This window comes from Pundamilia nyererei, unplaced genomic scaffold, assembly GCF_000239375.1.
Source record: "Pundamilia nyererei isolate P.nyererei 1_Seehausen unplaced genomic scaffold, PunNye1.0 scaffold00201, whole genome shotgun sequence".
Taxonomy (NCBI): Eukaryota; Metazoa; Chordata; class Actinopteri; order Cichliformes; family Cichlidae; genus Pundamilia; species Pundamilia nyererei.
The window spans coordinates 615826-626419 of NW_005187602.1; the positions used below are offsets into that span (position 1 = coordinate 615826).

At 40.0% G+C, this 10594-nt stretch overlaps 1 protein-coding gene across 1 annotated transcript in view; it reads right to left on the minus strand.

Annotated features, from left to right (window-relative positions):
• LOC102196214 (acyl-coenzyme A thioesterase 4-like) overlaps positions 1-5826 on the minus strand; it is a 33607-nt gene extending 27781 nt beyond the window's left edge. Inside the window, exons 1-8 of the mRNA XM_005747628.1 lie at positions 5618-5826; positions 4739-4940; positions 3584-3683; positions 3317-3507; positions 3067-3236; positions 1628-1747; positions 1306-1388; positions 1096-1189 (exon numbers count right to left, since the gene is read on the minus strand). Of these exons, the coding sequence (XP_005747685.1) occupies positions 1096-1189; positions 1306-1388; positions 1628-1747; positions 3067-3236; positions 3317-3507; positions 3584-3683; positions 4739-4934 (954 nt within the window). The 5' untranslated portion in view covers positions 4935-4940; positions 5618-5826. The remainder of the gene's footprint in view (positions 1-1095; positions 1190-1305; positions 1389-1627; positions 1748-3066; positions 3237-3316; positions 3508-3583; positions 3684-4738; positions 4941-5617) is intronic.
• Positions 5827-10594: the final 4768 nt, after the last annotated feature.

Sequence of the window (10594 nt, forward strand, 5' to 3'; positions counted from 1 at the left end):
GTCTTGGTCTCGTCTCAACTTGGTCTTGGTCTTGGTCTTGCCTTGGTCTCGATACCCTCTGGTCTTGGTCTTGTCTTGGTCTCGATACCCTCTGGTCTTGGTCTTGTCTTGGTCTTGATACCCTCTGGTCTTGGTCTTGTCTTGGTCTCGGATTAGGCGGTCTTGACTACAAGTCTACACATAGCACATCATTATATACCACCTAGCCCAACTTCAGTAACCCTACAAACGTCACTGCTGTTTAGTTTCCTGTCTTCATTTATGTTGGAAGTGATAGCAAAGCAGTACTCAGAAATCTCTCAGTCAGAACATGCTATATCATGCTTAGGTAACTAGCGAAACTAGCGAGCTAACTTCCACTAGCTTCCTGCTAACTTCTAACTCCGTTAAATGTAATAAATTCTGTTTTCATGGATGCCTGGATGTTCAGCTTCATAGTTACACCTGGTAAAGCAGCAATGCTGATCGTTTTATTAAAGATCAAAGAATTTAGACAGTTTTTAACTCTCAGTGATGCTGTGTGTTCGTTTGACTTTGGGACCTGAAGGGGACGGAGTTTCGGATCCAGATTACTCCCAGATTTACGAGCACCTTAGTCCGACAAATACGGCAATAACGACGGCCCGCTTGCATGTTCTACAAAAAAAATGTGCTTTGTTGTGTATCTGATGGACAAACACCAAACCAGTTCCACATCACTGAACTTGCACCATTTTTACAAACCAATTCTGGTTCATCCGTTTCACTCAACAATCGGCCATGTGCGTATGAAAACAAAGGCACTGCGCATGCGCGTTTTATCCATATTCTATTGCGGTATTTCATTTTCTTACCGTTGCCTAACATTGTACCGGTATTACCGTGAACGGTATAATATGGCCCAGCCCTAGTTGTGAAAGAAATAAAGTGAAGCGATGATGAGTTTATCTTACTGCATCCTACCTCAGCAGCAGGAATAATTACGGGGTTGGTGTGAATGGCTACATTAGATGAATCCAAAGGTGACTTTTAATGCACAAAATATAAGCATGGATTTATCGTCTCTCGTGTGTAAGGGCTTTAAGACAGAAATATGCTTTAGCTGGTGGTACCCACATTGACTTTGAGTGAAGGGTCGGTGGGGATGGGCAACAGCAGATCTCGCCAGATCACCTCGTTCTTTTCACTGAAGCGAGTCTTTTCACCATTTCTGATGGGACAAAAAATTAAAAGGGAAAGTTAAAAAGGATTATTCTAACATCTTTCAATATATTAGATTTCCAATTTGGCTTTAACTAAAAAGTAACTGACAACACGTAAACTTACTTCTGAAAGAATCTCAATATTTCTTCCACAGATCCATCAACTGGCTGCACATGACTCCCACTGATACAGACTGCAGCACTGAGCTGGAAAAAAAACACATAAAATACACAGATGTTATCAACTGACAAAAAGACCTGATTAGGAATAAGATGGGTAGACAAGAATATTCTAAGAAATGATGAAGTTGCAATTTGCCAAAACCAGTGACTTTAAAAACACAGCCAGTGGTCAACCTATTTCTTCATCCTGACCATGCATTGTTGCTGAAAATAGACTGATGTTGATTTTCCAGCTCCAGTGTCACTATAAAAATATGTCTTACTTTTATAACTTCAGAGTAAACAGCCATCTTGAGGGTGATACTGGTGCCAAAGGAAAGACCTATCATGGCGATCTTGCTGCCGCAGACCTGAGGATGTTGCTGCAGGACTCTGTAGGCTGTCTGTAGGTGGAAAAATATATCAGACAACAGGTAACACTAAAACCAGGACTTTCATTTTGATCTTTAAGGTTAGATAAACGAATTCTTCAAGAGGATTTTTAGGGCCAGGAAGTGTCAAACCCAATTCCTCAAAACATAAAGGTACCAACATAATTACTAGGCAAAACACAAAATCTTGTACAAAAGTCAAAAGATATAAACTAAAACTGAGAATGACAGAAACCATAGTCCATGGTATATCATCTATATTTTAAAAATCATGCAGGGACCATGCATGCCATAACACCTGAACAACAAATTTTAATTGATTTTAAACGTTTTAAACTAAAACAACTTCAACACTTTTCATTCTCGTTTCTGTTGTCTGATTAAAGACGTGTGTGAAAGAGAATGACACTTTGAGACAGTTTTTCATGGGGCTAGTTACCTATAAACACACACACAGCATAGTGACAGCAGCTTCAAGGGCAGTTTGCATTTCAGTATTTGAAATGAAAGAAACTGAAGATCTTTTAAGGCATACATGATTTGAGATGATCAGATGTCCCATTTCTTTGTGGCATCTCGTGACATCACCCAAATGTTTTATTCAGTCTTAATCAACCTGACATGAATCATGGTGCATCTAAAAGCCCAGAGCTTTGTAGCATTCAAAGTATTTCAGGCTGTAAACTGTCTCGCTGTCATTCTAACTTCATCTGGTTTACATTATACAGAGATTTCTGAGCTGTTTTCATACATCAGAAAGGTTAAGAGAATTTAACCAAGGACAAAGATAGTGCTTGGGTAGGAAATGCTGGAGGCAGGATGCTGTTGCATGCATGTAATCAGACATTGCAGAGACTTTGTTTGAGGAAAGTGGCATTAAAGATCATTTAATATCAGATCCAAAATGCATGACTACTTCATTTTTACCACAGACTCTATGAAAACCGATTTTATTCACTGATGTACGCAACAGTATCAAGAAGTCTAAGTGTATTCAAACATACCTTGTTTTCCATGATCCATATGGTGATTCATCTGGTTGCAAAAAGACATGTATGGAAGTCTGTGGAATGGACCTGAAATCCTTCAGTCTATGACATCAGTAAACATTCTTGTTTGGCTTTTGGCTTAATTGCTTGTTTCAAGTCTTTTTGAAGACAATATGATTTTGTAAACTACAGTCTTCATTGGAGTCAAAAAGAAGGATAACTCAGGTGGAAGCCCAGGGTGGTCAACATTGCTATAGAGGTGAAAGAGACTAGCTGAACCCATCTCCTTTTTTTTTAAACGTTGTTTCCTTGTAACCAAAACATTAACTTTGTTAGATGTACCTCAAAATACTGGTTGTCCACCATCTTTCCAGTTTCCATGGTGATTTTAGCGGTCAGGTAGTCGATGGCCATACTAGCGAATCCATGAGAGGCCAAGAGCGCTGCACGGTACTCCACCAACTGCCCTCCACCCCCCCATAGATCCAGCAGGCCAGGAAAAGGTCCAGGACCTTAAGACAAGTTAACAAACATGTGCTGATTTAATTTACACCCACAGGATATCTCACTGTGGACCTTCTTCAGGACTTACCCGAGGGCAGAAAAAGGGCTGCGTTGAGTCCACCTTCTGTAACTGGAATCCTACGCACACCAGGTGCCATATACCAGCGCTCCACCGCCACACCAGAGAATGGCACCAGATCTGCGAAGCCCTCTGTCTGGTGACCCTGGTAAACAGAAATTGTGACCTCCATGGGAGTCTGGATGTTCTTCTTTCGCATCCTGAGGAGAGATGGGAGAATTATCTATGGTGCCAATACTGGATTCTGCGTTGGTGTCATCTCCACAAAAAGACTACCTCAGTCCAGATTTGCTGCCTGGAATTGGTCTGAAGCTCCACAGTAGACCCATCTGTTCGACTCCGGAATATGTCCCACCTATACTGGGATCCTCTGAAACTAAAAAAAGTCAAATAAAACACAATCTTTTAGATACGTGCACATAGGGGTGGGCGGTATAAACGGTATATGATAGAAGCGATATGAATTTGGCCAACGGTAGAGATTTTGACTATACCTCGGTCGTTGTGTCCTTGGGCAAGACACCTCACCTACCGCCTACTGGTGTTGGCCAGAAGGGCCGATGGCGCGATATGGCAGCCTCTTCTGTCAGTCTGCCCCAGGGCAGCAGTGGCTACAACTGTAGCTTGCCTCCACCAGTGTGTGAATGTGTGTGTGAATGGATGGATGACTGGGTGTGTAAAGCGCTTTGGGGTCCCTAAGGGGGACTAGTAAAAGCGCTATACAAATACAGGCCATTTACCATTTTATACCGCTCTGCCGCGATAGCGCATGTTGATGGTATCATCAATCTGCGCCTGTCTTGGTCGAAAGCATTGCAGCGGCTGCAAGCAATATCATCTGCAACTTTTGCCGGGCGACAGTAATAGCCAAGAGATAAAGCACCTTTTGTTGACGACAGTTATGTAATTAACTTTTTAATTACCTCATTACATTATGTTATTTCTGTCATCTATAATCCCAAATTTGGGGGTAGCTTTCATGGCTACCATTTTTTTCTGACAATAAGGCGCACCGGATTGTAAGGCACATTATGTGAAACATAACAGTCAGATAAGTCAAATTTTACTCAACTCATTCTTCTTGCTTCCTCTCCCCCCCAACACACACACACACACACACACACACACACCTGCCCTCTCACATCATCCATAAGTGACTGAGACAGGACTCTCTTCTAGATACTCTAAACCCACCGGCACAATGTACATTTCAAATTCCTTTAATTTTAAATATGTTCATATTGTCTATTTTGTAAAATAGTCAGATTGTCTATTCTTATTTAATTCACTTAATGTACAGAATTCACCTGCTTGCTGCATACATGCTACTACTGCACATTCACCTATTGTATATATTATATATAATGTCTTTCTACATCTTTCTACATTTTCTTCTCTTAGTTTTCTAGGTCTCAGTACTGAACAATGTACCATTGATGGTCCCTGTGGTATCAGCAGTGTAGTGACCAAACGCTTCCCAGCTGTGTCCATCTTCACACTGGTGCAGGGCACGGATGGTCAGTTGGGAACCAGGCAGGGCATTCTGGACGAGGACAATGAATTTCTCATCCATGAGCCCTCTGGATGGCTGAACCGACAGCTTCACACAACACTGCTTCCTGTCCATCCTGAACTAAATACACAAACATATTACTTGACTTGGATTTGGAATTGAATCACTCAAGCATTATATGCATTTGTATTAAATACAGTTCCGATCAAAAGTTTAAGACTACTTGAAAAATGGCAAAAAAAAAATCATATTTTGCATGGTTGGATCTGAACAAGTTTCAACATGAAAACAAGAAGAAATGGGAGTGAAAGAAAACATTTTTGGGGCATGCAATTTATTGAAAACAACATTTAAACTAAAACAGCTATTTTACAGCTGATCAAAAGTTTAAGACCACACCTCCAAAAAACGGACTGGACCTTTAACATGACTGACACCTCTACTGTAGAATGTGGTCAATAACAAGAACAACTGTTACATTTTGTTTTTCCTTTTTGCAATTATTCAGTGTCATTACTGTGCTCCACTGATCTACACTGTATACCTTAAAATGCCAAAACATTTGAAATTTTTGGGCAAGTCATTAAAATACTAGTTTTTGCTGGCGACCTGTCTGGAACCTATATTAATTTTATTACACATGTATTGGAAAAAATATAATACTAAATGAAATATAGTGACCTGAATGTAAGTGATATAACAGACCCTGATAGTAGTCTAGCACATCAGTGGAAAAACACATTTAAGTCTCAATGACAGCTGCATAAATATTGTAGCGAATGTGGAACATTTCTTACCTTTATTTGTTAAATCACGTGAACAACTTCCTGTTAGCAGCAGACCTTTGAGCTGGTGTCTTCGGGTTTGTTGCTTCTCCGTCGATTTTTGGTCTGCAAGTTCCCTATAAGGGTCTTAAACTTACCGAAGAATCTAGCTTTAAAAGTTGAGTCAACAAAACTGCGAACTCAAAGCTTCCACACAAGCTGCGTGAAAGGGAGCTACAGTCTCCTCCCACAGGGACGTGCTCACTAGTGATGCGCGAATCATGAACGAATCGTTCAATACTCGAGAATCACTTTACTGACTCATGAATCATGATTCACAAGCCCAACTGACTCACTGACTTATCCCTGTTGCTGTTAGCAGAAATGTATCTAGCTTATAATTAAAATTGTGGAGAAAAAGACAACATCCAGTATCGTAACAAAAAAATTTCTGCTCTGAACTGGAAGAAAAAACCCTGAGTAGAAGCTCACATCAAGAAAATAGCTCCTCGGTTCACAGTAGCATCGCTCTGCTAAGATGCTAACAGCACTTTGAGCTACTCACCCCCTCCCTCCTGTGCTGAATCATAGAGCGAACGAATCACTTAGGACTCACTAACGCCCTCCCTCCTGTGCTGAATCGTAAGCGTAAGCGAATCACTCAGGACTCGCTCACCCTCTCCCTCCTGTGCTGAATCATAAAGCGAACGAATCACTCACTCACTCACCCCCTCCCTCCTGGCTCACAGCTTCTTCTTTTTCTTGGTTGTCAACCAATGTTAAGGCGCATTACCGCCCCCTGGCTCACAGCTCAGTGGACATTTAGATGAGAAAATATATATATTTAACACATTTAAGGAAAATACTAATAAAATAAAAAATAAAAATATATTAAAGTAAAATAAAATGTTTATTAAGCAATTTTGATAGGAAATTGCTTAATTTTAGAAATGTTTTTGCTCTTTTTTGTTTCTATAAAATAGTGGTTTTCTTTTAGAATCATTCATCTTAGCAGTAGGATTTACATGAAAAGAGAAACAAATTAAGTTTGAGTGAAAATGTACATTTTTTGCACTCTCTTGTCGACTGACTCAGTGAATCAAATGACTCAAATAACGATTCACTTTGGTGAGTTACTCATTAAAACTCGATTCAGTAAAAAGAATCAAATTTATCATCACTAGTGCTCACTACCATGTATACGCCGCTGGACACAAGATGGCGTTATCAGACAGTGGTAAGCGTTCATAATCTAGGGCACCCAAGGGAAAACTTAAAAATAGTCATCATTCAGGGCTTCATGTGATCAATAGAGAATTATACTAAAATATTAATAGTCAACCTTTATAAAGTGGAAACACTGCTGTAGTCATTTACTGAAACATCTAAAAACATAAAGGTTAATGCAGTGTGGGGCAAATACAGAACATGTACAAATCTAATTGTCTTAAAAGTCACGCACACACAAAATTATCTTGAGCAGCTTGCTTGAAATTTAAGTTTTTCATCAATTGTTCTCAAGGCTTCTTGAAGGGATTTGCAAACTTTTTCTTTAGGTGTTTTTGCTATTTTACTGCCATGATGATCCCATGCTGCTTTAAAAACAGTGAAGCCATTGTCATGCTGAAAAATGAAGCCAATGATGTACATTCAAGAAGCTGACTGCTTTGAAAGATCCCCAAACCACTTCCTTTAATGTAGTTGGCTGTAGATATACTGTTGTACCTCTCCCCTAACTTCCAGTCTACATATTGATGCTCATTTGGAGGCCTGCCATTTCTTCACTTGTTAGAGTTGGATGTCTCGAGACTGGTCTTAGTCTCGAGACCACTTTTATGTGGTCTTGTCTTGGTCTTGACGGACTTTGGTGTTGGTCTTGGTCTCGCTGTCTAGGTCTTGCTTTCTCAGATCGACATAGTGGTCGGGAGATTTGGAGTCAGTCAACAGTATCCATGACACACATCATCACGTTCGATAATGTGTCATGCACAAAAGCATCAGCTCTAAGAGCCGTGCTTAGAGAGTGCTTTATAGTGAATCATAGTGGACTCCCATTGAGCGAGAGCCAGCTCCTCACTTAATTTCCTTTCGCTGCTCAGCTCTCACACAGTGGCTCAGCTATGCTCCAATCCTTCCGTATTGTGGCCAATCACATGCGAGGATATAGGATAATATCATTATGTGAAAAACAGAGAGCGTGAGCGACGCGACAGTCAAGTGGAGCGTGTGTCTGTCCTCTCAGTAAGTGAGTGAGACAGTAGACAGCGATGAGGAGGGCTGTGCGAGTGCATCGCAAAAACACATAAATATGCCTGACACCCATAGACGAAGCAGCATCTGGCTGCAGATTAAAGACTTTTTTTGTCTCTGTCTTGGTCTTGGTCTCGATACCCTCTGGTGTTGGTATTGTCTTGGTCTCAGTTTAGGTGGTCTTGACTACAAGTCTATCATTTGTCCTCTCCTTGTTGAGATTTTGTTAGGCTTTTCTTGTTTTATTTTTATTTTTTCAAAGAACACACTACACACCATTCCAAGATATTCCAATTTTTCAGCCACTTGCTCTCTGGAAATCACCTTGTTGGTCCAAAAATACTAGTTTGCCTGTAGAACCATGTTATCTTTGGCATTTTTAATTTTGAAACAAAAAAAAAAAGGGGGGGGGGGAGTTGTTTCGCTCACATTGATCACCTTTTAAAGAGGAGATAGGGTACACATGCAAACATTTATATGTATATATGTATATGTATATACATATGTGTGTATACATGGTCTAACTACCTGCCCAAAAGCTATCTCAATGTGCCTGACGGTCCTCAACCCAACAGCAAGACCAATATCAGTTCCTTTATGCAAGGACCTCCAGGAGGCCACTGGTGTGAATGTCTCTGACCAATTATAAACGGACTTCATGAGTGTGGCCTGAGGGCATGGCGTCCTCTTGTGGGCCCTGTGCTCATTGCCCGGCACAGTGTAAATCATGATTTACCACAGAACACAAGAATTGGCAGATCCACAACTGGTGCCCTCTGCTTTTCATAGGATACCATCCATCATCTCATTAGGAGTTTGTCTTAGTCTTATCTTCCTTTATTTTTAGCTGTTTATCAACCTACACTCTCTTGGATGCTATCGAGCTAATCATGGTAACAACTACGTAAGGAAAAACAAGCATATTGAGATGAGTTAAGAGGTCAAAGGTCAGCAGAGACCGACATGGTGAAAAATGTCTTCAGCCACGCCTTTTTTCTGTCCAAAGAAACATGCACACAATGCCTGACAACACAGACTAGTTAAAGACAGACAGAAAAGCTCAGCAACGCATACATTTTATATTCACCAGAGTCACAGGTTATTCTGCTGACATGGGTGGGATGGGTGGGGAGTCTGAAAACCAAAAGACACAAAGGAGGGAACATCTGTGATTATGTGGACTGATTGTTTTCTCTGAAAAGTGAGACAAGACTGAAATGTAAGTGAAGTGCTTTGGGAAAACCTACCATTTATTTTTGATCACAACAACTGATTTAATTTCATTTCTACCAGCTTACATAAGCTTTAACTGCCATTATTTTTTAACATGTTACTAAATGACTGGTTAGAACTGCCGTATATCAAAAATACAGGCTAGTTGTGTAATGATTGTGGACAGTGTTTTCTTGGTGTTCCACAGGCCCTTTATGGCCAGTTCATGATGATCTGAACTCTAAACTATGTCTGAGTCATAATGCTAATGTGTATCCTGATATGGGTATAGTGTTTGATCTTATAGCTACTTTTAGCATGACAATGCATCATTTTAACAAGGTGAAATCTTCTCAGTCTGGCTTCCAAAACATGACGATTAGTGTCAATGGATTTTAGGTGCTCCCCCAGACAACAGATCTTAATGGAATGGAGCATCTTTGGGTTTTACTGGAATAGTGGAATCTTAAAGGAACAGAGTCCAGAGAGTACGTGCCCATGTCACGGGTTCCTCATGTCAAAACTTGTCCTGGTTTTCAGCACCAAACGTTGGCTCTCGACCAGGCACTCTCAATCCATTGCACTGAATCAATCCATAGAAGGAATCGTGGGCAGCATGATGGTGTGGGCCTGAGTTCAACTCCACCATCTGGCCATGGCTTTTCTGTGGTGTGCAGTTTGCATGTTCTACCACCAAGTACCATAGGCATAAATGGTTGTTGGTCTTTCTGTGTTAGTCCTGCAACAGCAACCTGTCCAGGCTTTACCCTGCCTCTTTCCCTGTGTTAGCTGGGAAACGTGACTTGTTTTCAGTAGCCTTTTATTACCAAAACAAAACACTTCATTTTGTTTGTTTAGGTTTGTTGACGTTGTCCTTCACTGAAGTGTGTGTGTCCAAAAACTTGAGATCTGCAGCTTGTATATTAAGGGGTTTCCCCAGCTATTTCCACCTCTAAGTAAGATATAGGTAGGCGTATTAGGTCAGATCTAGTGTGATCGATCATTATTTATTTTATTCTTTGCTTCCACTCATCCACCACGATAAATACTAAGATTTATCTTCTTTTTTTGATTATATGTTACATTTTACTTAATATTTTAAAATATATTATAACTTGCATGAAACAAATCAACAACAAATTTGCATGAAATAACATGCTCCTTTTGTCGTCCATCTTCTGGACATTGTAGTTTTAACATGGTAGGTACATTCTTTTTTTTTTATAATTCAAGTCTTTATTTGTTTTTAACATTTCACAACACAAAAACAAACAAAACAACCAACAAACAACAACAGAAAAAAATATATATATATATAAAAAATATAATAATAATAATAATAATAAAAAATTAAAAAAAAACTCAAATCAGTTAACTCAAATCTTTAAGTCATTCCCTTACTGAGTGCCTACACAAACAAACAGTGCAGCAAGCGTACAACATGACTAAAGATAATTGCCCTGACCAAATAAGTTCCAACCATCTCAGCCAAAAACACGTCCCCACGATTTGTCAAAACCCTCCCTATCATCATTAATCCTAGCCAAG